A 27999-nucleotide genomic window follows, 5' to 3' on the forward strand; every position below is an offset into this window, starting at 1 on the left:
CAGAAGGCCTTGTCTTCTTTGTGGCTGGTCTTGCAGTTGGGTGTTGGGTACATTTCTAAAGAACCTGGTCAGGGGTGCGGGACATCACACCACTTTGCAACACAGTTTGGGGAAATTCTGAAAGGCTGAAGAAGGCATGAATTTTTTAAAATAATTTTTTATTTTGTAAAGAAGAATGGATTTGAACCTTATCTCTGTCCTCCAAAATCTGCTTAATAGGTGTTTCTCTCTTCTTTTTTTACCCCCATTTTTCACATACCCATGGCCCAGGTCTGAGTTCTCCATGTGCTCATTATTTTCCCATTTGCCCCTCGCCCATCGGAGAATGTGTTCCTGGATTTTTGAATAAACGCCCCTGTCCTATGAATTAAACAGATGAGAGAGAGAAAGATAAATAGATACTATCCAGGAGAGCGACCACCTCCACGTGGGCATGTTCAGTGGGGTACTGGCCAAGCTTAATAACGGGCTCTTAGGGGAGGGGGCGAAAGCCATGACTGCAGCATTTGCCAATTTCTAGGGAGTAAATGCTCCCCCATGCTGATGACACACACGAAGGACAGGATGACACTGGATGTGGAGCTGGGAAGACAGGCACAGAACTGGCTGTCCTGTGCGGAGCTGTATGGGGACGGATGCCAATGGCCTCTTAGGCCGGAAGTCCCCCATTCCCTCCCCTGTCTGCTGCGGTCCCCAGGGGGTTGGAAGCACTTTGCTCTCAGGCAGCTTCTGCCCTTTCCTCTCAATTGCTGTTTCACCTTCTGCCCCTCTGCATCCTCCAGCAAGCGCAGACCAGAGAGACGCTCTGCAAAGCCTTACCAGTCCGACAACCGAAGCCAGCCAGAAACACATGCCTTTATTGTTTTTATAACAGAACCATAAAACAAACCAAATAAATGTATTCTTTTTTCTGGACTCGTAAAAAGAAAATATATACTTGATAATGAACATGGAGAAAAGGAGAGTGATGGAAAGGAAATGGGTTGGTGGCCGCTGCAGAAACAGTCCCTCCCTCTGCCCCACTGAAGTGGCCAGGGCAGCATTGGCCAGAGCGCCCAGAAGGAAGGTCATGGCCTCTGACAGCGGGGGCTACGGGCTTCCGGGGTTGTGGGATGGCCTCAGGAAAGGAGGGAGGAGGCGAGTCTGGGCTGGGACGAGTCAGCTCAGAGTCCTGGCAGGACGCACGGGGACAGGGAAGGCTGCCGGGGGCGTAGGGTTGGGGCTTGGGGAAAGGGACCCCATGCACCATCTGAGAGTCTCTAGTACAAGAAAGTTACATCGGCTCATTTAACATAGAGATTTAACTATATCCTTTCAAGAGAGAGAGGAAGGACCACTTTAACAGTTGAGACGGTCCCAAACACCGTCCTGCACAGGAGCCCTAGTTCCCCTAAGTGACAAGGCCTTACTGCCTCGCTTGGTGATTCTGGCGCTTAAAGACGCCTATTGGTCACCCAGCCTGGGCCCTCTGAAGAGGCCCACCGATGGTGATGGGTCACAACCATATGGAGTCCTGGAACGCCCTCTGAACAACTGAATCCCAGGTGTGTGTATTTACTTAAAACAAAAACAAAAACAAAAACAAAAAACCCCTAGAAACCAACATCCTGTGAGCCCCTTCCTTACAGCTGTAGCACATCTGAGCTCTCACTCAGGGAGATGATGGACCAGGTGAGCAAGGAACGATGGGGCAGTTTCCATCCGACCCTCCTGGGCAGGGACACCCCTCGAGGCCCCATGCCGTCTGCTGCTTGGCCTTCGAAGGACCGGCAGCCCCTGCCCCCTCCACCCTGCGCAGTAGTTTAAGGAAGCTTTGCAGAGTTAGAAGCGTCTTGGAACCTGTTTTTTCCACATTAAAGAAAAAAACTGTCAGTGAACTGGTGCCCCCTCGGAAGAAGCTGTGGTTTCTGCAGCCTGAACTTGAGTAGCATCAGAAAGTCCTTCCCTTCTGCTGCGTCTCTTAGAATCCTCCGGTGCCAGGCCTGTTCTGGCCCCGCCACTGTCTCCACGTACAAAACCAGGTGAATGAGGTTTTCTCGAAAATGCATTTTGTGGCCCCTCCTTCTCCTCCCTCTGCCCGCTTCCATGCCTCACATCCTCTGGGACCCGCAGCTCCTGGTTGGAAGAGGTGATCTTCATAGAAGTCCCTCTCTGACATGAGCTGCCAAGTAGTTTGTTTGCTTTTCTTTTTCATCTAAACTCCAAATAACCTCAGAAGCAGCACCTGCAATTTTCCCTAACATGTCTTTGAACTTGCAGCAAGCGAAATCATAGACGGTTTCATTGTTAGTGGCAATGAATGTTGCCTCTCTGCACCCCATCTGCTTCCAAGAAACACCCTGTTCCTCCTTTCCTAACCCGCCTCCCCGCGACAAAAGCAAAATGGAAATAGGACCGTCAGCAACAGCGCCCTGGCTTGGCTCTCTGTAAACACCACGGAGAGAATAGAGCCCCGGCTCCCTCTCCCGTCTGAGCTGAGGACGCCACGAACAGTCACCACGCGCGGAGGGGCACATGGGCACAGCGGGACGGGACAGAGGAACGAGCAGCAGCATCTTTGTGTGTGCAGAATAGACACCAGAACACCACGACCCACGTGGTGCCTGGCCAAGTGTCCTGTCACTCATTTTCACGAAGAATTCAACGGGTTTTCAAAATGTGCCTCCCACAAGCCAAAAAGGGCCCCGAAAAAAACCAGAATGACGATTCAGCCTTCCGTTCCGAAGTCGCTTGAGAGTTGCTCTGGGGACAGGGAAGCCAAACCAAGTTGATGACTCTTCAAGCCAAGCTCCGATGGGGAGAGAGCCTGATGTTCACGGGGCCAGCCGAGGGAAAGGCAGCCAGAAAAAGGAAGCCTGAAGGCCCCCTGTTCCCTAGGCAGCTGTCATGTGCCTGTGAGTCTCACTTTTCCCATCTGCCTACTGGGCATATTATCTGGGTGTTCTCTCCAAACCTGCAGTGAAGCTCAAAGATCATTCAGAAGAGCAAGGGCTCTGCCCTCTGCAGGGCGGGGCTGGTTTTTGTAGGGAGAGAGAAAGCGGTACGATTCCCAAGGCAAATCAGGTGACTAGAAGCCTCCCTGAGCTCGCCCTGCAACACTGAGCATCGGCTCCCACCTCGGCGACCCAGTCCATTCTCAGAGGACTTACGCCATTGAAGATACACAGGCCAATGTGTTTTCCTTTTGTTTCCTCAAAACCCTGAAGGGGATCTGCATACCAAGTTCTGGAACTTATTAAGATCCCCGTTTGCACCCCAAGCCCCCCCACCCCTGCAGCTTCTCCCTCCCTTCTCCCATCTTCCTAGTCTGACCTCTCTGGGCTAGAAAGAACCCTTCCTCCTTGGGTGGGGGTGGTAACCCAGCTGGCAGGGACATCCCTCCCAAGGACAAGGACACTAGGACCAGGGGAAGGCTGCCGAATTAATATGTATTATTCCATGGAAATGGTTCCGTTTCATGGTGTCCTCAAAGCTTTCCAGGGCCCAGGGCTGGGGCAAATGTTGAAACAAAACATGCCTTTGCGTGTGTTTCTTTTTCCTCTCCTAAATCTCCCTTTTAAACTCACTTCCTGCTTTCCCTCAGGGTGAAAATGAAGAGGCGAGTTCCCCTCTTTCCTGGGAAGTATCTTCAGAGCATAAACCCACAGCGCCTTTTCAGGGGTCGGCCGGTCCAATTTGGTCCCATCGCAGGTGACATCTGAATGCTCCCGCACCACACAAGAGCGCAGCCTCTGCCTGAATGCCTCCAGGGCCAGGGGACTCTCCCCCTGCCCTACAATGTTGGACCTCTTCCTCAGCAAACCCTCCCCTACGGGCACGGACCCTTCCCGCCCCACATAGCCAGCTTCCAGGGGAGGTTGTAGGAGGTAGGAGATTAACCCAGACGTATTTACACGGCACCTGGCGTACAGCAGGGGCCCAAAATGTCTGGGCAGATGCAAGTGTTTCAGGAAAATGAGTTCACCTTCCTCAATCCAACTTCCAATGGCTTCTCAGATTCACAGCTGCAGCTCCTTCCGAGCAGGGAATTTGGAAGGTGGGACAGTCACGCGCATGAAGGCAGCAGTCGGGACCACAGGGGCAGCCGGCCAGCCACTTACTTCCCAGGGACCTTGAACCTGTCATCCCTACATCTTGCTCTGCAAAATGGGGTCAACATTCCCTCATGGGCTGGTTTTAGTTGCACTGGAGATAACGTATGTGTGAGCTGGAAAGAACCTCATCAACACGCAGGTTATCCTTATTATTCTTATTGAGGAATAAAGAAAGAAGCCATGGAAAGGCCCCCCAACATTTCAGTTTAGAATATTAATAATTTGCCAAGGAAATATTGATAGTTGCTGAAAAAAAGAACCCCCAATTGCCCCTGCCTACCGAAATGTGGGGGGAATGGGCTCATCTGGGGCAGAAAGGGGCGGAGAGAACACAAGACAGCCTCAGCGGGTGACCCTGGAAAAGTGCGCTCCCACAGCTGAACGTTGCCCAGCACTCCGTCACATTCCCTCCTTCACGGCTGCTGGAACTCACGTGCAGTGCCTGGCTTCTCCATCTCTGGGTCTCTGGGTCCGGCGCTGCCTGGGGCTCAGGGACTGTCATCTGGGAGGTGTTCAACCAGCACCCACTCAAGAGAATGGATTAGTGAGGGACATTCACAAGGCCACTGACATCACTCTGTTGGCTGCATTAAGACCCAGGCTTTGTTCACTGAGACTTGACTCTTCTGTCTTTTTCCATTTTCTCTTCTGAGAGCGAATTCTGTGTCAAAGATGAACTAAATGGACTTGTCCTCACACAAAGGTCTTTGGATTATTTACTCAGACCGCTGGGTAGGCTCGCTCTTTAAATAGATCCCCGAAACCTGGATCAGTTTCTCAGCTGTTTCTAAAGTGTAGTAACATTAGGAAGCATGGCTTCCAATACGTAGTTTGTAGGTACCAGATAGTGCACGCCCACTCTAGTTCCCAAACTGCTCCCCGAGGCACCCAGGTGTCAGTGCTGACAGGAGAATCACGGGCTTTTTTCAGTTTTCAAGGAAACTACAGTGAATCAGCTCTCACTGGTTCACAGTTTTGACATCAGCCAGGCTACACCCCTGATGGAGCCATCTCTTTGCAAAGCTGGGGTTTTGGTGGTTGCTGGGATTAAAAAATAGTAATACTAAATATGCAGGTGGTGGCATCAATCTGATTTCAAGGTTTGTGAAGCTATGGAGTGCTCCCAGGTGTACATGTTCCATTGGTAAGTCATTTTGGTTATTTCGGAATGAAATAGAAAAACTCTTAAAATTTTAAGTTATGTATTTTTTTTTTCCAATCAGCTACTAAGTTGTTAGGTGCAAATACCTGCCCCAGCCTCACACCAGCAGAGCCTCCTGGTCCCAGAGCTGTCATGATGTGTTCCCCTCAGGTGGACTTCTTGAGGCCATGCCCCCTAAAATTGGTATCCCAGGTGTTGGCAGTGCTCTGTAGCTGGACCTGGTGGTGGTTATGTGTGCGCCTCCCGCCCCAATAATAATGCATTCCAGAGAGTGGGGGAGGCAAGGGGGAGATTTATCCTATTATCCTGGGAGCTTCAGAAATAATAACTACATTTCAGAACAAACACCGGAGACAAAAGATGAGGATTTGGAGATATACTTTTAAAATCCAATAACGGGAAAGAGAGAAATTTAATATCCCAACCGTTTGGAACCTTTAAGCCTCTCTATACACAACCAGCATTTCTTGATCTCTCTGTTAATATAACTGTAGTACCTGGCAGTTTCTTGTACAAAGTCCTGTCGTTATTTAAAAAGTTAATAAACTCCCATCAAAACATTGTATCCAAGCATTTAAAAAAAAAGAAAAAATCAGCAGTGATTTTAGAAATGAATGAAACAGTCTCCCACCGATGGCGGTGGGATTTCTGGGGTCTTTGGGGCCAGAGGAGGCCAAGGTGGCGGGACAGGTGGAGTGGGTCTAGAAGCAGTGAAAGGAAGCAAAAGAATCCCCCCCCCCCCCCCACCAACCGCCGCCGGGAGCAAGCCCAGGAAGTGCTCCTCCTCCTGCCTGCGCAGCAGTGGGGCTGCCGGGGGCCAGGAAGGGTAAGAGCACCTGCCCGCCTTGCTGCCCACTCCCAGCGCAGTCCCACTCCCACCTGGAGGCCAGGATGGTGGCCCGGGTCAGCGGGCACGAACCTGAACATTCCAGGGCTGCCCCATCCCAGGACCTGGCCTCTCACAAGCTGATTAGCACAGAGACCCCTTTACACCCGGACCTGGGAAGGGAGCACCTCTCTGGGGAGACCTCTGGAGGTGGGAGTGCCCAGGGCTTCAGGGACCTCCCCACCAGGCCTAGTCGCGCCCTCCCTCCGCGGCTCACCAGCGTTCCCGTGAGTCCGAGTCTGGGACTGTAGGAAGGCTGTTCCTCTTCTCCGAGTGGTGGGGGTGTGGGGAGCCCTGGGCAATCTGAACAGCACTGTGCAGCTCCTCCCTAGGAAACCATCACTGACGACACGAGCGACTCCCCAAAGGACATTTCCTGTATTCCCTGGCCTTTCCTTTGGATGCAAGATGCATCCAGGAGAGACAACCCTTTTACCGGCTTTTCTGATGGCTAACCCCCTCTGGCAGCGACCTTCTCTCAGACAGCCTTCACTTGACTTTAGCCACTCTACTGGACTAGGAACCGGCTCCAGGTTGGCAATGGAGTCATCTCCTGGCCTTGGTACCCAGTCCCAGGCCCACCCTGGTCGCCCCCTCCCCCTCCTGTCTGCCCTGTGCAACTTGGAGCCTCACCGTCCCCTGCTACGAGACCCACTTTCCACTTCAATCATTAAATGGCATTCAAACCCAGCCCCCTAACTCTGGGGCTCTTCCTTCCACCATTCAGAGGCTGTGGGGGAAGAGCCCCAGCCAAGAAGTCAGAACTTAGCCTAGATCTGCTAGCCTTTCTGGATAACCTTGGATAGACCACACAGCCTCTCTGGGTCACTAATATTTATTGATGCCCCATGGATGAGGCACTGTGCTATGCCCAATTATTATCTCATTGAATCTTATATTGGGACCAATGTTATCCCAATCTAAGAGGCGAGGAAATTTAGGGTTGGAAAGATATGTGAACTGCCCAAGACACCACAGCTAAAAAGTGGTCGAGCTGGGTGAGAATTCAGGCAGTCAAACTTTATGATCTTAACCAAAATTCTCATGGTAACCAATAGTTAAAAAAAAAAAAGTAATAATAAAGATAACTGAAAGAAATTGTTTTCACTGCAAAGATTCTGGGGAATGCTGCAAATTTAGTCAAAGTAGACCCACATATACCCACCTAAGGAAATTCAGGGGATCTACTTCCTCTGGCAGAGGCAGGCACGACCCTCCTGGCCGACAAGGGTCTCACCTCTATAATCCCCAGGAGCTGTGAATGCAGATATTTACAAGGCAGCCTGTATTTCTTCCCCTTCTTCTTAGACGGGGAGGAGTGGGGACATGTGGCCCAAAAGCCACATACTTGCAAAGTCAGCCTTTCTCAGGAGACTGAGAAGCAGCAAATTCTTTTCCTGGGAACATCTCTATCAAGCAGACATCTGTTACTCAGAGGCGATTCGTATGCCATAACAGTTTAAAAAACAGAGTTTAAATGCCTAAATAAGAAGAAAACAGTTTGCCCGTGTTGCAGAACAACATAGGAACTGTGCTGAAATTAGCACAAGGGAAACATTTGTCTTCCCTAGATAATCTTGAAACTGGCCCTTTTTGATGGTGTATAATTATGTTTATTGGCATGAAAAGATGGTCATGATATATCACTAAAGGAAAAAAAAAGCGAATTGCAAATACAGAACCAGACTTTTTAAACAAGAGCATTTGACTCCACCTCCCTGGCTGGGATGAAGCCCCTTCTGCATGCCCTGCAGAGGAAAAAGAAGGATAGGTCCAGACCTGCTGAGTGGTGGTCCTCTCCCTGAAAGACCAGAGAGAGAGTCCCATTTTTTTAGCTGGAATGGCCAAAGGTTTGCCTGAGCTGAAATCTGGCCCAGCCTGGCGGCTGTGGGGTCTAAAAGGCTGTGGGCTGGGTTCCAGTCCTGGCACCACCAACCATAAGCCACCTGGTTCAGATGCAATGTCAATCCCCCACTGATACAGTCTGCACGAGTCTAATACCATCAGCAGTGTGCCCGGCACATGGGAGGCACTCAGGAAGTGGTGCACCTCTCCAGCCCTCCCAATTCTGCATTTTTATGACAATCATAGGGTTAGCCATTAGTGAGGCACAGCACTAAGGTGCCAGGCTGTGAGCGAGACCAACCCAAATCTGAGAAGCTGGCATTCATTCACTCACTCAAGAAACATTATGAAACATTACGGAGGGGCTGCCATGTGGCTGCTCTGGGCCAGGAACACAAAGGGTCACACTCAGTTGCTGTCCTTGGAGAGAGAGGTCCCAAACTGGTAACAGATAAAAATAGCCATGTGCCAGGGCTCCAAAGAGGCTGGGAAGGGGCGTATGGGGGAGGAGCTGTTTCACGGAGTCCTATGGGGCAGGATCGAGCCACAGAGGAGCAGAAGGCGAGGTGGGCTTGGCTCTCCTGAAACGTGCCGTCATGAGACCATAGGCATGAGCTGAATTTTTGTTCTGGGAAGGAGCACAGGTACAGGAGGGGCTTACTCAGGTGAGCAGTGTGGCCAGGTCTGTGCTTTTAAAGGATGGATTCTGGATGGGGGTGGGGGCGGGGCGGGGCTGTGGAGTGAGAAGGACTGACCATCAAGGAAGCTGTCACAACCATCCGGCAAGAGATGAGGGAGGCAGCTTGGTCAGGGCCCAGGGCTGTGGATATGGGAAGGCATGGCTATATTCAAGCTGGGTTTTGGAGAAGAATCTAGAGGATTTACTGAAGGATCAGACACAGAAGTGCAGGAGAGGAGAGACTCTCGGGCCATCTCCAGATGCCCCTACACAGTGGCCTTGTGGGAAATGGGAAAAGAATCCCTCCATCCAGGTGGATTCAGCACCATCAACACTCTCTAAGCACCCAGAGAGGGCACCACCTGCAAGACCCTCACTCAGAGAAGAAGAGGGACCCCAAGTCTCTGCGTGAGCAGCCTTGGGCTTGCAAAGCTTGTGATGTCTGTGCGACTCCATGGAGCGCCCATCAGCTTTGCCCGAGGTTTGGGGACTTTTCCACAGCAGTTCCACCCCTGCAAACGCAGGTCTCTAGTGGGGCTGCCATCGGGGCAGACGGGCTTCTGCGCACGGTGACAGCCACCTGGGGGGTTTTCCATGAAGTTGATGGATGGATTCTCTATGATTTCAACAACAGTCCTTGAAAGAAATTTCTCCGGAAAATATTAAACGTTCACAAAAATAGAACAAGAAGATAAACCGCCATATACCTGCCACTCCGCTTAAGCAATAATTACCTTGTTTCATCTGTACCCAGCACCCTTCTGCCCCCACTCTGGAGTATTTCAAAGCAAATATCAAACTCATGAAATTTTCAGGTCATGCTGGTAAAACTAAGGATACACACACATACATGCATGCACAAAATGCCTTTAAACCCTTCAAAACTTTACAATATTTCTACACTATCATTAAATATCCAATTAGGGTTCCAATTTCCTTGGCAATCTTATAAATTGTTAATAATTTACTGTTCGAGTCAGGATCAAAATAAGATTCATGCATTGCAATTGGTTGGTGCTTCTCAACTCTCCATTCTTCTCTCTCTCCCCCGACCCCTCTCTCCCCCCACTCCCCATCCCTGCCCCCCGTTTCCATAGTGATTAACATGAAGGAAGCAGGCTGACTGGCCCATGGAGTCCCAGTGTTGCGTCCACAGCATGTGTCCCTGCCTCTCACCCAGCCCCTTCCTTGCCGTCTGCGGGCGCTTGGTGGTTGGATCTAAGCAGGCTTCCCCGCTGCTGAGCTACTGTCGTTTGGGACCAGCGCCGGTGGGCGGTCCTGTGCGTGGCAGGGTCTTTGGCAGCATCCTAGCCTCTGCTCATTAGATGTCAGTAGCACCCCCAGCAGTGACCACCAAAAACATCTCCAGACACGACCACATGTCCCCCAGGGCCCAAGTGGTCCTTGGCCAATGACCCCTGTGCTAGGGGCTGATGGGACTCAGGTATGATTTTTTCACAAACCCCACTGTGGCGGTGGCATCTGAGCGCCACATTGGGAACGTGGTGAGGCAGGTCCATGGGGAAGGCCAAGCTACTTCCCACGTAGCCTCTGCTCTCCTTGGAGGCTGCTGTCACCAACTGGGGACAGATCCTCGGCCTTGCTCACCACTTCCTAAGACAATGTAGAGAGGGCTTTTAGTGCCCTTTCTGGACAAGTACTTTCCCATCCCCTCTTTCTGGCTGGCAAGGGCGATCCCTGCACTGAATTAAAGGAAGAGCGACGGAATCGTGGCTTTGGGCAGACGGCCTGAGGCTGGGGACACGGGGTGGCCTGGCCGTCCCTCGCCTACACCGTCCTACGCTCTGGGTGGATCTCTGCCTCACGTGACCATGTAAGGACAAGGGGGCTCTGGTTACCACCAAGGACCTGATTGTGTTCTGATTTATGGGCCATGAATTCTAACAGATTCAGGGCAGTCAACTAACTGATGCTTCTCTAGGTTGTAGTTCTAGACAACACGAGGTTCTTAATGAATTCTGTTACATTAAAATGCCAACATTGTTTAATAAAGTGTTTTTCCCCTCCACATTAGATGACACAATTTTGACTTTTTCCTCTTTTGTATTATTACAATTTAAAATGAGGAAAGCTATGTAGCCATTTCGGGTTAATTTGTTGTTATATTTGCCAGCTTATTTCACTGCATTATTAAAACATTTAGTACTGTGTGTCATTAGTATCCCAAAATGTAATTAGCATATTTAATCCAAAACAATTAAGAACAAACTCTGCTTCCCTTTTTAAGTAACAAAATATTTACTACTGCAAAAGCAAATGGAAATTAAGCGTACCTTGAGGTGTTGGGTTTTTGAGAAAGGAAAGAGGAAGGAAGGAAGGAAGAAAGGAAGGAAGGAAGGTCCATGGCGACTTGCCACCTAAGCTCCCTCTGGTGAATTCCTTACCTTCTTTTTTCCTCTTGGGAATTTTGATTTTTGTAAAGTCAAGTGCAAAGAAATAAAACGCCATCACTCCTCCCCAGAACAACAGTAAGGGGCGCTGTATGAACTAGAAGGTGTCCGGCTCTCTTTCTCCTTGTCTATGCCTGGGAAACGGAGCATCACGGGCAGACACAGCCCAGACAGGTGCTTTGTGTCACCGTAGAGCTGAGGTCACCGACGCTAGCACCAACCGTATAGTCAGACCTCTGGTGTGTCTGCAGAACTAAGAACAGAATCCGGTGTACCAAAGCAAGGATTTTGCTCCATACGTTCATCACACCATCACCTGTAACCCTAAAATATTGAGCCCCAGCTGGTGTGGCTCAGTGCATTGAGCACTGGCCTGTGAACCAAAAGGTCACTGGTTTGATTCCCAGTCAGGGCACATGCCTGGGCTGTGGGCCAGGTCCCCAGTTGTGCCAAATTTGAATCGCTGTTTTCTTTTGAATCTGGAGAAGGCGGCAGGAGGCTTTCTGCGCCTGCCCTGCGAACACCGCGCACCTTGGGGACATAGCTGGGCGGGCCACCGGGTCAGTGGGGAGGGCGACGGCGGGGGGGGGGGGGGCGCGGTGAGCAGGCATTGAGGCTGCAGAGGAGGTGTCCCACAGGCATAAAGATGTATTGGAATCAAACGGCAGTAACTGTGGTTATTATACAGCAGTGATGAGTGTATTTTTATGAAAGTTTGTAACTGAGAACCCATCAGGAAGTGTTTGGTCACAGGACGTGGGTGGGAGGAGAGACCTTCGCCCCCAGAGGTTCTTCCTGAGAACAGAGATGAGCAGTATTGTTCCAACTCTGAACCCCAGGGTGGGGACGGGAACCCCAGGGGACCCCCCCAAGGATCACCGGTGGCTTTGGGAAGTCTCCCTTCCTGTGCTTCCTGCTGGACTTAGCTGTTCTGTGGAAAAACAAGGTGAATCTAGAGAAAGGTTTTCTTTGTCACTTGCAGATTAGTGTTTTTGGGACTAGACTGTGAATCTGTCAGTGAATGGAGTGTAGTTTTAAAAAAACACAAAGCTCACAAGTAATGGCATGTACTGTTTTTTGAGCAAGTGACAGATGTGCATAACTCACTTCATAGTTTGAAGGACACCATGATATAGGCTCTAATGTCATTCTCTTCTTGTGTATGAAGAAACTGAGGCACGGAGAGGGGCTGGCATCCAATATAGCCCGTTTGGTGAGGAGTAACCCTTAAATTAGACATCACATTATAAATGAACCCACAGCCGCCTTTCTGTCAAAAAGCAACAGAGTATTAAAAGTAACTAATTTTTCAAACTGGTGTGAAATATTCCTTTCGTCGGGCCTTAGAAGCACAGATATTTTAGTAAAAGGCACGTCAATTTTATAGTGTAGTGTTTTCTAGTATAATTACTTTTAAGTGCTCTAAGTTTTAAAGATTTAAAATACTTGTTACATAACAGTTGTGAAAGTTATTTGCAAAATTCAGAGACCATTGACATCACCCAGTTGGTTATTTCTTTCTGTCATTTCACGGATAGAATAAACATATAGTCAAGTGCTCTTTTATTTTGAAACATTGATGTAATTTTTTTAATGCAGAAACTTTAAAAAAAAAAACCGTCATTCCTTTTGGTTCAGGGGTATTGGGTGTGACATCCGTATCCGGCTTCCTGTTGTGTCCAGGCAGCATTGCAGGATTGAAGTCCATGAGCAGACGGTGAGTGGGGTGTGGGAAGTCTGTTCTTAGAAAGTATTCACTTCCCTTCTCACCTGTGGTCACCTGTTTTCCACTCTGTTCTCCTTTCAGGCAGTCTTGTTTAACTTCAGTGCCGCAAACCCCACGCAGGTGAACGGGTCTGCTATCCACGCACCCGTGCGGCTGAGACACGGGGACGTGATCACCATCGCGGCCCGCTCCTTCAGGTCAGTGGGAACAGCGGGCCTCCTGACTCACCCGAAACCAGCCTGCGGGACCTCGGGTTCCTCTTTCACGTGGGGGATGTCAGAGGGTCTAAGATTGTCATCCTCCATGCTGGTTTCTAACCTAAAATTGAACAGACACGTGGGGCTTCTGGGATCCAGGGCAAGGATTCGCGTATGCATCGCGGTGCCCAAGAGGGATGCCCGGTCCTGCAGGAGTTCTGCTTTGTTCTGTTGAGAAACTGCACGTTTTTTAGTTTATTAAACTGAAATATACTCGTGAAGGAAGGTACAAAACGAGGTGAAGGCAAAGCCTGTGATCACCACGTTACGGGATGAATGGTACCCCCTCTGCGCCCAATTCATGTGTTGAAGTCCTCACCCTGGCCCCTCAGAACGTGGCTGTGTGTGGGGACAGGGCCTTCAAAGAGGGGCTGCGTTACAAGGAGGCCTTTCCCGGGGCCCTGGTCCAGTCTGACGGGTGTCCTTACGAGAAGAGATGAGGACACAGGGAACCAGGGGAGCAGGTACTCAGAGGGACAGCGTGTGTACAGGTGGCAAAGGGAAACCACAGCGAAGCGAGAAGCAAGGCCCAGAGGAAACCAACCCAGCCGACACCTTGACCTTGGACTTGCAGCCTCCAGAACTGCGAGAAACTAAATCGTGTAAGCCGCCCCGTGTGTGGCCCTCGTCCTGGAAGCCCTGGCACACTACTGCACCACCTACAGCCTAACTAGAACATTTCCAGAAGCTTCTTTCTTGCATGTTCTAAAGTCACGCCTTCTTTCTCTCACCAAGTAGGTCACTAGTGCTGCTTTCGGGGAGCATGAGAGTCTTTGGTGTTTCGCGGCCTAAACCTGCATCCCTAACCGCTGCGGTTCTGCCTGTCGGTTAAAGTCCAGCCGTTTGTAGTGATGAAGTCCGTGTTTGTAACTGACCCCTGCTGCCGGGGCAATGAGGCTGGCGTGGGTGGCCTGCTCACTGCGCAGTGTAGCCAGTTAGAGACACAGCCGCGCACCGTCTGTTCTCTAGGACAGCCGAGTGCCTTCGGTGTTTGAATGCATCGGGGCTTGCTCTCTTGTCCCAGATGGGGTTTGCTCATCTGTGGGCTTGATAAGAAGGTGTCTTCTACAGCTGGTGCATGCAGCGTTCTGTCTACGACCATTGCGTTCAACTTTCTAGCTAGAATCACAGTCATTGCCCCTAACTCTTTGTTACCCTGCCAGGTATGTGCAAACCACACACTGAGGATTTCTTTTTTTTTTCTTTTTTTCTTTTCATTTTGTTTTTTAACTGTCAGTTTTCTTCTATACTGGAGACTCCATTATGTGTTTAAATTTGGAATGATCTGGAGGATGAAGCTCTAGCTTTATCCTTTGACATGTTCTAATCCTTGTGATGAGGATCGCATGTGTAATTTTTCCATCACATACTGGCAACTTTTTATAATCCTTAAGGTTTAGGTTGCCTCCTGGAACCAGCTGTCGGGTGCGCTTTTGCTTAGAGTTGGTTTGTCTTCTTGATAAGAGGGACCCTTTAGTCCCTATAAAACGTGCCCGTCTCCGAGAACATTTGTCCCTCCTGTCTGATGTTCGCGCAGCCGGTCCAGCCCTCCCCCGGGCGCTGTTTGCAGGTACATCTTTTCCACGCCTCCACTGTCGTCCTGCTGGGGTCTTTGCCTCTCACTCGCGTCTGTTGTAGGAACATACAGTTGGATCATTTTTTCACCCATTTTGCTGAGCAGAACTCTGCCTTCATTAAATAATTTCTACTGCATCATCTGCAGATCTGGGCCATTTCCTTCACTATACTTTTTATGAATTGGCTTCATTTTTAGAGGGTATTTTTATTGACTAGAAAGATGCAGGTAGGAAGCGTTTGATGTGGAAGGAGACAGGAACTCTTTCCTCAAAACGAGACGGGGGGGATTGAATACCTCCGACAATGAATACAAAGTGGGTCTCAGTAACAGGGGACCCGAACTCTGCCCCGTGAGAAACAGTCCCAGATGCCTAGTCACTCACGTGGCTTCTGAATTCAAATCAGGCCACCTCACTGTGTCCCCAGGTTCTGTCTACATTTTCCAAGGTTGATCTGCGCAGTGAGGCCTGAGGACAACTGTACGTCCTGCTGACGGGCTCTCATCTTCATGAACTGTGCCCGTCTTTGTTTGGATGCACACGGAGTAAACGGGGACCTGAAGAGACCATAGTGATGCTAAGTTAGAGCACAGCTCTGTAGCCTCTGCAGGAAATGACGTCATGGTGGCTCAGGCGTCCCGGGCCCCCGGGCTTCCTGCTTGGCCAGCAGTTGGTTTCCGTGAACATGAACTAGCGGCCACCTGCTTCTGTTCTCATTGCAGGAGGTCTGCCCAGAGGAGGAACCCGGTGGGCTTGAATCTTACAGGCTAGTCAGTGTTCAGAAATGAACTGGGGTCCTCACCCTGGACACCGATGTCCCGAAAGAAACTCTAGTCACCTTATCTAAGTGGGATTTTGTTTGTTTGTTTAAGCACTTCCCTAACTAAATTTATTTCCAGGAATAAGGTAACATCTTGAACAAAATGTGAAATTTATTCTTGCTCCTTGAGTATTACTTAGCTGCACAGGCTTTACCATCGGTTCCGGATCAGTCATCTGAATACGCGTCTGTCTGTCCTTCTGTGCACTTAAGGTATGAAGATGCCAGTCATCAGAGCGGGAGCGAGTCAGCCGAGATTCCAGGACAGAGGCGTGAACAGGTGACGGGGGTCTTATCACACCTCGGGCTCTGATCACCTAGGAGACCGTCTGTACGTACGCCAATGAGCAGTCCCTTACAGGGAAGGTGGCTTAGCAGTGTCAGTAGGAAAGTGTGACCAAGGCATTAAACCAAGTCGAACTTAGGTTACAGTCACTTAAAACTACACTTCCTCTTTTATGCGAAGTGGGAGCTCTGAGTCAGTCTTACGCTCCTGGCCCGAAAGGCCCCAGAGCTGCTCCTGCTCTGACCTGCAAGCCTTTGGCTAGGACAACCCCAGGTCATGGAGCACAGCTGGGGACCCGCGTTCTCCGGGGGCTCTCGGGCCCCTGCCATCGTCCTCATCCACCTGGGTCCCTCTGCAGCAATCGCATCAGAGTCGTGAGTCCCACGGCTCATTCGCAGTTTTGATGGACAGGTGACCCCTGAAGGAAGTTACGGCCGGGGTCACATGACAGAATCTTATGAATGGTGTCCAGTGGGGAAACGTATTCCAGCGCAGCTTATTAAAACGCAAGTCTGTGCCCATCCTGGGAGACTTAGTAGGGCTTAAAAGGTGTAAGGGAAGTCCTAGAATTTCTCTCTGTTACGAAGCTGCCCAAGCGAATCTAGGGTCAGGTGGGAGTGGCTGGAGTCTTATAGGTACACCTGAGGTCAGCAATGGGCACTTAGTGGGCAGTGCCTGCTCCTGCCAAGCGCTGCTTCTGTCCTAGAGGAGTGACCTTTGTGTTGACCCTGCGGCTCTTCAGCCACGGGGAAAAGCTAGGCTTCGAGATACTCCGCCCACCCACCATCATTTGGGCCTGTTAGGTGGAAGGAAACCCCCCCACCAGAGGGCTGGGCTGGGGGTTAGCTAAGGACTCTCAGAGGCCTCTGAGCTGTGTGTTCTTTGCACGGGACAGAGTACTAAAGCTGAATATTTAGAACATAGTGTAGCCGTTTGTACATATTTTAAAATATTACCTAATTTTTATTGTTTAGTCCTGCTGTGGTCAACTTCAGGTTGGAAATCAGAAACATTCTTTACATGTGAAGTTTGAGAAGCCACGTGTTAGATACCAAGGAAGGGAAACTGACTTTAGAAGTTAAATTATTTGCCTTTGGGTGTATTTTGTGATTCCCCGCACCCTCAAGTCTTCAGTTGCAATGTTTTTCCTTCTTGAAAACAACACTGGACTTTTCTACCTTAAATACGAGTTATTGTGCGTTGTTCCTCGGTCCCTAAGGAGCTCCCCGTGAAGGACTGTGGCAGCGCTGCTGTGGGGCCGGCGGGCACGCTGGTCGGACCCTGTGCTCCGAGCGGGCCGTGCCCTGTGGCGTCTGCCGCGGCCGCTGGGCTCACACACGCCCAGGAGTCTGCCAGCCAGGAGCCCCCGCACTGAGCGAGGCCTGAGTTCCCCCGCAGGCCCTGCAGCCGATGTCTGAGAAATGGAGGCCAGGCAGTAACTCTGCGCCTTTGGTGGGTTCCCACGTACAAAGCGTAGGGGATGTTTCGTTTTCACGTCCCTCGATGATGAAGGGAAAGAAATTTGAGGAAGTTAAAACAACTCATGGGGGTTCAACTTAGATAGTTTTCAGCTCCAAGTTTAGTCCTTACTCCACCTCTATATTTTTAAAATCCACTGAGAAATACTTATATTCTGAGAACTACCACTTGGAGCTCATTTCTCTAAGTCTCTAAAAGTGACAGAAGGGCAGCTGGGCAAAGAAGATCACCGAGGGGTAGGACATTTGAATAAATCTGACCGTCAGTTCTGGAAAAAGCACTAAATCCCTGTTCATTCTTGGTCAATTCACAGGCAACTCCACGTCGGGTCTCAAGGTCTAGCTTCCCTCCCGCCCCCGGCGAGTAGTTTTCCCTTTGTTCCAGACCCTGCAAGGTCAGTTCTCTGTACCTTTGTGGCAAGGAGGGGACAGACAGCAAGAGCTGTCGAGGCTCCCAGAAGTTAGGAGGTTGTATCATTTAACAGGACACACATAAGCAGACCCCTGAGCTGACTTCCTACCTGTGATGTGTGGTGCCCCTGCTTAGAGGAGAGCCCACCTGTAAATAAATTGTCTTGCTCAGGTGTCTGCTTAACTGGGTAGATTAATAGCATTTGGTGTCTGAGATCGGTTACAGGAGACGAATGTGATCAATTGACTTGGATCATAATACCAGCATCAGAATACTGTTGTTGCACATTCCGGGCATTCACTAACCTGTAGGCTAACTGGAAAGCTAGGTTATAAGACACTTTGAAACAGTTTTAAGGTTTCAGTACTGCCCGTATTAGTCACTGAGAGAATCTTGAACTTGTTCCTTATTTCATAACTCTCTGTCAAGGTGGCCAAGTTGAAGACCCCAGTGCTGCCCGTTCACAGCTCACCAAAGAGGGTGTTTCAGGGAGGCCCCTGGCACACACGGAGGACGTCAGGGTGGCTGGCATCATCTCACGCAGCTTGGAAGGTCCTGCTACCAGGAGCACCCCTGATGGTCGTTGCTCAGAACCCCCCCACCCCCGAGATAACAGCAGAAATGCAGCGGGTGGCCCTGCAGGGGGAATTAGAGAGGGTTCCCGTGGGACCTCAGTGAGCGGGGACGGAGGACTGGGGTCTTTCCCCTCTACGCCGTGTCTTGAGAAAAACGGAGGGAACGAGTCTCCCTTTAGGAAGCTTTATGAGTCTATGAAGGAAGAGTTAGGCATGAAATCAGAAAAAGAGAATGTTCTACAGAGCCATAGAAAATCGGGGTCCCAGTGTCATTGCGCAGCAGGATCCACAAGTGCTGGCGGCTCACAGAGCGAGACGCAGCTGCTGGTCTCCCCCAAGTCGAGGCAGGGATCCCGGCGGAGCTCCCGAACGAAGGCCGTCCCTGCTCCGGCGTAGCCAGGGGACGGTGGCACAGCTGAGGGGCCTGGCCACACCCTCGAGGACGCCTTGAGTCCCAGCTTCCCCCCAATGGGGACGATGAAAGTCAAGAGCCCTGTCCAAGGTTCATGCCAAAATTCCTCACAGAGACGCCAGAGTGGGGAGCAGAGCGCTCTCCGTGGGAGCGAGTCTGTGAATCTGGAGCGGAGTGGGGGCTTCAGGGCCGACAACACCACATTTCCCCCTAAGTTCTCCCAAAGACACCAGATGCCCCCCAAAGGTGGGGGTGCCGATGGCCTTAGGAAAACACCAGAAAACGTCTTCTCCAGAAAGAGGCGGCGAAGCCTCCCTCCAGGGGTCGACATTCTTGCTACAGAAACAGAACTTCCCGAGCATGCCGTGTTCAGCCCCCTGCCGGTCCACGTGGACAGGAAGGGCCAGGGTGGTTCCCTGGGCGCTGCGCCCGGCTCTCCTGGCCTCAGGTCAGTTGATGTCAGCAACCTGGATGAGTCCATTCGTAAGTGTCTTTAAGTTCATTCCCCCCCAAAAGGTCCCATGTACCTCCATCTACAAATGAATTAATAAGACCCCCTTTCTTAACAATTGCTGTGTGTCAGAGGGGCCGGGATGAAGGGTACAAGGCAGCCATGGTCACTGTCCACATCGAACTTTGTCCTGAGACAGGACGAGCGCTCAGGGAGTGATGGGGGCGTGGGGGGGGGGGGTGGTGGTGGCTGTGACAGAGGCACCAGGTGTAGGAGGGGCTGTGAGGGTGCTGCTGGCATTTTTACCTGGTCCTCCTGTTGGGGCCACGGCCACACAGGAAGGAGAGCGCGCAGAATCGCTCTGCTCGGGAGGCTTAATTCCGCGCTGGAAGCGCCAGCGTCCTGTGAGTTGGGTCCTCCAGGTCAGCGGAGAGCCCTTGGAAACCTCGCGTCCTAGGCGACCCTCAGGTGTGACACTGTCCTCAGGGTCCCCTGCAGGCACTTCCTTAGGAAATGCCACGCTCTCCCCATGGGCTCGTGCTGGGCGCTGCACTGCTGCGTACACACGGTCACGGCTGGCGCGCTCGTAGACAGCTAGTGTCATCTCCAGTTTGCAAATGGGGAAGCTGACGCCTAGGGTCCCATAGCGCGGGGCGGGCGTGGTGGCTCCTGGGCACCGAGCCTCTGCGGGGTCTCAGGCGTTGGACGCGGCCCACTGACCGCTGTCCGGGTTCTGCCCTGCAGGGGTGCGTTGTGGGTTCTCTGTGGCTCTAACATGGGACCCGCACGGTGTGTCCCAGTGTCCCTGCGGGTCTCAGGAAGGGCACGTCACTTGCACAGGGAATGATCTTGGCCCACGGTTTGTAAAGTTGTGTCGTTGGAGTGGCGCCGCCCGAATTGCCTGTGAGCAGCCCCTGCGGAGCTTTCCCAGCTCGTTCTCCCCGTGGGCTGTGCTGGGGGAGCCCCAGGTCTGTGTCCTTCGGGAATGTTTCCGCGGGCCACTGCTAAAATGGCTGTCCCACGGCCCGCGGCCCGCGGCGGGGCCTCCGCGTCAGGCCGAGCCTTTCAGGGGGCTGTGTCCATGCGGGACATTTCAGCACCCTGTCAGGTCAGGGCGGGCCTTTGGGGGCTTGTTCCCCACCTTCCAGGAGCTCTGGAGGCAGCTTCAGCTTCCTCGGCATCACCAGGGAATGAGGGGGTGGAGCTGGTGTCCAGGGCCAGTGACCCTCAGCGTCGCTTTGCCTTTAACAGCAATCAGAAGCGAGCCCCCCGTGCCCTAGCAGTTCCCCGTCCCCTTTCCCATTTGTGTTCACTCCTTCAGGTAAGATGGAGGGGGTGCCCTTGAAGAGAAGGCGGTCTCCTTCGGGGGCCACCTGAGACCTGAACTGTTTGATGGAAACCTACCTCCCAATACGCCTCTCAAAAGAGGAGAGACGCCAGTGAAGAGGAGGTCTCCCGTGACCCACACTCCAGCCGCCCTCAAGAAGATCATCAAGGTATGTGCCGCTGCCACCGGCTCCCAGCCCGGGCGCGTGCTGCCACGCTCCCCACCCGAGGAAAAGCGCAGTAAGGACTTTTCCTCTCTAGTGGAAAGTAGCAATGAAGAATCCAAAGGAGCTCATTCCCCTGGGTGTCGGGACACGAACCCCTGGGTTTCAAACTGCTGTTGGACAGTGGCCGAGCAGAGGGGAGTCCTCGGGACTGTCCCTGCATGGGCCCCTGCCCACCCTTCCGGGGCCAGAGGACTCATCACTCTGGGGCGACAGCAGAGATCCCGGCTGGAAAGGGTCTGAAGGCGTCCTGACCCGTGACCGTGGAGTGGTGGTTTTTCTTGTAGAATGACAGGGTGGGAGGGAGATCTCGGGGGGTAACACACCCACGGTCCTCGCCACCCACTGCTGAGGGTGATCAGCGCCCCTCGGCTGCGCCCTCCTGGTACTAGACCTGCAGGCCGCTGTGGCCTCACGTGGCTCACCGTCAGTGGGGGCGGGCTCGCTTCGGCCGTGTGCACCCCTGAAGGCGTGTTAGGGGGGCCCGGCCTCCCTCCATTTCATACTGGACCTGGAGTGAGAGGCCTTTCCTGCACAGACGGCAGGCGGTCGCGCACCCACGCGTGTGTTCACTCGGGCTCGGGTCTGAGCTCTGGCTTCTCTGCGGGCGGTTTCCTCCACCTGTCTCTCTGCCTTAGCGAAGGCTTGTTGGCTGCTTTTTTCTTTCCTAAATGATGGGCACAGACTCTCACCCCTACCTTGCTTTCACAGACAGTGGTTGAAATGTGTTGGTGCTTCAGTATGTAAAAAGCTAAAATTCTCTGTGTTTAAATCTAGTTTTATTAAAATAAGTTAAGCATTTGGGAGCAGTACAGGATCTTCCCTGATGGCCCTTGGACACATAGACACGAGTGTATGTTTTTGGCTTGTTGTGAGTTTCTTATACTTCGTAACAGCTACAATTCTTCATTGGGTGGGGCTTTAGCAGGTGTTTCAGAGACGTGATATTTGTGGGGAGCTTCCTCAGGAACATTTCTCCCTCGTCAGGGGCAGCCTCAAGATCCAAGAAAAGCAGACTCTTCAGAAATCCTTTTGGGGGTGACCGCACAAGACGTGGTCACCAGCTCCCCGGCTCGTAGTCCTCCACAAACACCTTCCGTGGCAAGTGACAGGCGCCGGAGCTCATCCAGGCCACCGGCCCTGAGTGGCAGCCACTCTCCACGTCAGACGGATGTCCCTAAGAGGGGCGGGAGAAGGAGCAGTGGCCCGCCTCCTAAAAGGGCTTCTGTGGATCGGACCCAGCACGAGATCCTGCGGACGATTCACTCCCGAAGGAGGAGCAGAGCCTCGGAGGCCAATTTGATTGGTTAGCGTTGTATAAACAGGGATGTTTTCAGGTGGTTTTTTTTCTCAGGCCGCTTTGGGAAGTTTCAACATCTTTTCCTTTTGACAGTGGCAAAGTCATGGGCAGACACAGTCAAACTCAGCGCCAAACAGACACAAACTGAAGTCGGGAACCACGGTCCCCCAAGACAGCTGACCAGGAGGCAGAGGAGAGTGAACACCCCAAAGGTACGTGTTTGGCTGTGACGCGCTCGGTTCCACGGAACGGCGTTGAGAGGGACCGTCAGTGTGGATCTGCGCTTTGATGTGCTGTGCTCTCCCGCCTTCCTCCCAGAAGCCCCCGGGCAGCGTGCATGACGAGCTCAGCACGGGCCACGCGAACACTCCCTGCACCATCGGGATGTGGAAGGCGCACACCGAGATGGTGAATGTGCCCCCTCGGCCCTACAGAACGCGGAACAACTTCGTGTTCAGCAAGAAAACCGACTTTAACGAAGACCTCTCAGGTGACAACACAGCCTCGGCTCCTGTAAAGCAGTGTCCTTAGATCCATGGGGGTGTGGACGGGTGTCTCTCTGCTGTGAGGGGCGCTGGAGACCTAACGCTGCAGTCACCTTCCTGGGGTCACGAGAGTCCAAGAAGAGGACGCCTCGTCAGGGGGCGGGCACAGGCCCCAGCACGTGGGGGCCGTGTGTCCTGCATGAAGCGGGGCTGAAAGGTGGGCGCGGACTTCCACCTTGGAGGGCATCCCAGGCGCAGGGGATCGGAGCTGCTCTGGGGGAAGAGGGCGGACCAGCTCTCCTACTCGCCCCAGGTTGGGAGCAGCTGCTTTGAGCGGTATTTTACTTCCAAGGCTTCCTTTCCTTCCATGCCTTTCCTTCCTTTCCTTTCATGAGTCAGGCCTGGGAAGGGGTCTCCTTTAAGGGTTAACAGTGCTGAGCCAACGTTGCCATTCTCGTTAGAAGAACGCTTAGGGCTGTAGTGGGCTTGAGCCGAGCCAAGACCCAGGGTCGGGGCGTCATGCCATGGCGGAGTTGGCCCAGCGGTTCCTGCTTCGGACACTTGTGGAGGGAGAGGAGACCTGAGTTCGTTCGGTGGAATCTTCTTTGTATTTCAGGGCAAATTTTAACACAGAAGAGGTGTTTTCTCTGTACTGTATAAGCTGGCTAATGTACCCTCCGGTTACAGTCACACTGGGCCAATGCATTTGGCTGAACCCCCCCACCCCAAACACACACACACACACACACACACACAATGTAGGACAGTGGACACCAAAGTTTCAATACCAGGCTCCAGGAGTAAAAACCGCTGAGCCTATACCACCTGCATGCAGGTGCGTGTCCGTGTCCTTGTAACCTAGGTACATGAGTGTGTCCTGATATCTTACGACACATTGACAGCAAAGCGTCAAAAATACTCGTAAGAGAATCAATGATATTTACGGCCTCAGACTCAGGAGACTGGATTTTCTGAGCCTTCTTTCAGGACACTTTCCTAGAGAGTCACCGGCATCTACCCCCCCCCCTTTTTTTTAAGATTTTATTTATTATTTCAAGGGGAAGGGACAGAGAAAGAGAAGGAAAAGAACATCAGTGTGTGTTTGCCTCTTGTGCGCCCCCAACTGGGGACCTGGCCCACAACCCAGGCATGTGCACTGACTGGGAATTGAACCAGCGACCCTTTGGTCCTTAGACCGGCGCTCAGTCCACTGAGTCACACCAGGCAGCAGCATCCACTCTTCGGTGTGAGTAACTTTCATAACAAAACACCAGCACGTGCTGAAGGCCAAGCCCTGGGTGGTCTAAGGAAGGCCTGAACAGCAGCAGGCAGGTTCTGAAGCGAGCTGGTCGTTGGCTGGTTTGGGGGTCCCCCAGGCAGGCTTCTCAAGCACAGTTTGCGGAAGGGCTGGACGGCGTTCTGATCCACCCGTGGCAGAGTGAGAAAAGTAAGGAGAATGGGGGATAATATGAGTTTTTCAGAAAGTTAAACCTTCCATTTGAAAAAACGTATGTTTTTATTTTTTTCTGAGGTTATATTAGTACTATTGGGTGTTAAAATGAAAAGATAGTGATCTTATGACCTGACAGTACTAAAAATGGGCAGCCCCATGTCATTTATAAAATGTGGGGACACTTGATTTGTGCCTAAAGCCCAGAGCTGTGTATCCTTGGACTTCTGAAGGCACACAAGACCGCGTGGTCTCTGGGTGCTTGCTTGGAGGGCGGGCACAGGGGCTGCCTGGGCCCTCAGGCCGGCACTCACAACCAGGCACGGTGCTGGGAGACTGAGCCAACATCCTGCCTTGGCTTCTTTCCAAGAGAAAAGGCAGAGAAGGGGACATGCAAGATTCCAATGCCCCACTGTCCTCTTTAACAAGATGAGTTTATTATTAGCTCATCACTCTCCCCTCTGAGACCTGCTCTCCCAGGAACCCCAGGGCGTGGCCCTTTGGTTGTCTGTGGGGACTGACGTGATGTTCGCACCTGGGGCACCGAGTTCATTGCTTTCCCATGATTCCCACATAACCGGGCTCACTGAGATGTTCAAGACGCCAGCAAAGGAGAAGCCGCAAACGATGGGCTTACGGCCCCCCGCTTCCTCAGAGTCAGAGGGTTTGCCTGGACAAATGTTTCAAGGATCTAATTTAGAAGGAAAACCTCTGCTGTGCACCCCAGGAAATTTTGTTTGGTTTACTTTTTTTCCTTTGTACTTAGGTGTCTTCAATAGAACTGTAAATGATATTATTGTCATTTTAATAACAGCTATTGTCTTATTTCTGTATGACAGATACTCCTGATAAGATACCATTTCTAGTTTCTCTGTTCTGTTTTTTTTTTTAAGAGAAATTTCTATCAACAGTGGAATAAGCACCAGTATTTAGTGACTTGAGTAAATAGGAATATTCCTTTAATAACCAAACTACCTGCATACACTTTTAAAAATTGATTTTAGAGAGAGAGGAAGGGAGAGAGAGAGAGGAACACTGATTTGTTCCACTTACGTCTGCATCATCGGCTGCTTGTATGTGCCCTGACCAGGGATCGAACCTGCAACCTTTACGTATTGGGATGATGCTCTAATCAACTGAGCTACTCGGCTAGGGCTACCTGTGTACGTTTTGGCCGCCTTTATTTATTATAAGAAGGGTGATAAACCGGAAAGTGTAACGATCTCTCATCATACTTACAAGTAAATTACTCACACTGATCGCAAATCACCAACGAGAAAGAGCACCGTGCGGGCACTGTGCCGTCCTCCCCGCCGCGCTCCAGTGGGCGCGTGCCCCAGCGCGGGTGCGAGGACGGAGGTGTGAGTCTGTCTCCCTCTCTCCTTTGGTGCCCAGTTCGTATTGTAGAGTGAACGCCCTGCTCCACCGAAGATGCTGCCACAGCTGAGAAGTAGATGTTTCTGGTGTCCTGCAGATACTAAGGGGACCAAGTGCGAGCTATGATATTGCACCGGTGGTTCAAACGAAGAGCCAGATACTTCTCAGGCTGGAAGGGGAAGGAAGGTCTGTGTGCAGGTCACTGGGACGTGGCGTGGTAGCCTTCAGGAGACCCTTCCTTAGGAACTGTCTTCATTTAATCCCCGTGGATTCTAACCCCACTCACGGACGGCCCTACTCCCTCACCCCAAATAACATTACTCTTAAGTGTGCATGGTACGTCAGACAGATTTGTAGCCACATACGCAGACTCACATTGTTAGTCAGGTGACGGAGAGGGTGAATTCTTGCCTGCGACACAATATTTCATGAAAATAAAATACCAACTTGGCACAAAGTGGTGAAGAGAATATACCTACCATGTAGGTTTTTGCCTCTTACAGGAGAGAACATGTCCCCCAGTGCTCAGAATGCACCGGACGAGCCATCAGATAAAAGGTCTGCAAGCCCCACCCTGAGAAGACAGCAGATTACAGTAAATAAAACTATGAAAACCCCACCCTCTGGGATGGAGCCCCCGAAAGCGGCACCCAGTGCAGACAAGTTGCGGGGGTCTGCGGGGCTCAGAGAGCCACAGGTGCCAGGTGCGGCGTGTGCATAGGAAGTCACTGAGGCTGGCGCTGGTGAGAACGTCTTGGGACGGCGTCCGAGGCGATCACTGGCGCAAGCACAGCGACTAGGGGGTGAGATGAGGGAGAGTGGAAGCACCTTTAAAACATGGAAGAGAAACACTGAATCAGAAGAGAATTCTGAGACGATAGCTGTGAGGAGTTCAAGACGATCTCCAGAGATGAAATGGGCACCAGAGACAGATCTAATCGCCATGAAGAGATTGCGAGAGACAGACTCCCAGGAAGACCCGGAGGGTATCCACGGCCTTTCCCCAACCTCAGGTCATGCCGAGGAAACAGTGGATGCGGAGAACAGAACCACAGTGAGGAGCTGCAAACCTCCCACAGCAAAACCAGTTGGCACATCAACCAGAACGAATGTACGGGGCAAGATGCCTTCCCAGACTGTGGACGGAGAAGCTCTCTCCGCACCCAGAGAGCCCACACAAACCCCAGCAGACACCAGGCACACACACAAAGAGCCAGTAGGTGGTGACGGAAGCATGAAAGCATCGAAGGGAACTCCAGAGCAGCAACAGGGCTCAGCGAAGAATGTAACTGGAAGAAGGAGGGGGTCACAAACACCCGAGAAAAAGGCCCAACCCATAGAAGATCTTTCTGGCCTCAAAGAGCTCTTCCAAACACCAAGTCACATCAGGGAAACTGTGACTGATGGTAAAACAAAAAAGAGACCCAGGGAACCTCCAGAAGCGAAACCAGCCAGCGCACCCACCAGCACAAAGAGAGTTGGCAGGGTATCTCTGTGGAAACCGGACGCGGAGGAAGATCTCTCCGCACTCAGGAAGCCCACACCAACACCAGGGGAAACCGCACCCTCTCACAGAGACCCAGTAGGTGGTGATAAAGATATCAAAGTACCGATGGAAACTCCAGGACAGGAACTGGACTCAGCAGAGCATGTGAGTGGAAGTAGGAGGAGGTCACGAACGCCCAGGAGGAAGGTGCAGCCCACAGAAGACCCGGCTGGCCTCACAGAGCTCTTCCAAACACCACATCACACAGTAGACTCGGTGATTGAGAACAGAGCCGCCACAATGCCCTGCGACTCTTCACCGGCAAAACCAGCAGTCATGGCCCCTGGTAGGAACAGACCTCTCAAGGCCCCTCCAGGCTCAGTAGCCATCAGAGTTGAACTCTCAGTCCCCAGGAGGCCCCTACGGGTGTCAGGGAAAACCACGCGGTCCCACAGAGACCCCGAGCATGGGGATAAGGACATGAAATTCTCTAAGGAATCTCCAGAACAGAAATCAGACCCTGCAGAAACTGTAACTGGAAGCAAAAGCAGGCCAAGAACATGTAAGGAAAAGGCCCAATTTCTAGAAGACTCGGCCAGAATTGAAGAGCTCTTCCAAATACCAAGTCACACAGAGGAACCAGTGGCTGCCGTCCACGCCACTGAAGTGCCCTCCAGGTCTCCACGGCCAGCGGGGAAGCAGAGACAGCTCAGGGCACCTGCAGGGACAGTGGATGTGCAGGAAGCGCTCCTGGCCCTGAGGAGGCCCACACGGGCACGGGGGAGAACCACGCAGTCCCACAGAGAACCTGCAGACAGGGCTGAAGACATCCAAGTGTGCGCGGACCCTTCAAGACGGGAGCCGGGCCCTGCGGGAAACGCTGTGGGCGGCCAATGCCTGTGGAGGTCGCGGAAGGGAGAGGCCCAGCCCCCCGACAGCCCAGCCTGCAGCCAACAGCTCCTCCAAAGCCCAGCTCAAGGCGTGGCGCTGGGCACAGGAGCTGCGGGCGTCACGAGAACTTCAGTGCAGACGCGGGACTGAAGCCAACCTGTGCCAACATCCAGAAGGGTCCTCAGGGCCCCGAACATCAAGCCTGTGGAGGAGCTGGGGGACAGCAGGGACCCTGCAGGATCACAAGGTGTGAACCGCAGCTCCCTGTCCCCCGAGAGGAGACGTGCAGATGGGAGTGGCACCCGCATGAGGGGGCTGCGCACCAGGGCTGGTGCCCAGGCCGCTGCAGAGGAGCAGCCGCCGCGGAAGAGACAGCGGGCAGCTCCCCG

The 27999-nt window shown here is 52.2% G+C and overlaps 1 protein-coding gene across 1 annotated transcript; it reads left to right on the forward strand.

The window, feature by feature from the left end:
- Positions 1-5206: 5206 nt before the first annotated feature.
- LOC150010712 (proliferation marker protein Ki-67-like) lies at positions 5207-27760 on the forward strand. Its single transcript, XM_090279435.1, is given in 12 exon segments — positions 5207-5238; positions 12716-12794; positions 12885-13000; positions 15671-15737; positions 17536-17581; positions 18063-19109; positions 20398-20567; positions 21609-21927; positions 22015-22133; positions 22240-22408; positions 24434-24622; positions 25737-27760. Coding segments are annotated over 12 exon segments (4377 nt in total).
- Positions 27761-27999: the final 239 nt, after the last annotated feature.

The sequence above is a fragment of the Furipterus horrens genome, unplaced genomic scaffold, assembly GCF_987537825.1.
Source record: "Furipterus horrens unplaced genomic scaffold, mFurHor1.1.pri manual_scaffold_5, whole genome shotgun sequence".
In the NCBI taxonomy this organism is placed as follows: domain Eukaryota; kingdom Metazoa; phylum Chordata; class Mammalia; order Chiroptera; family Furipteridae; genus Furipterus; species Furipterus horrens.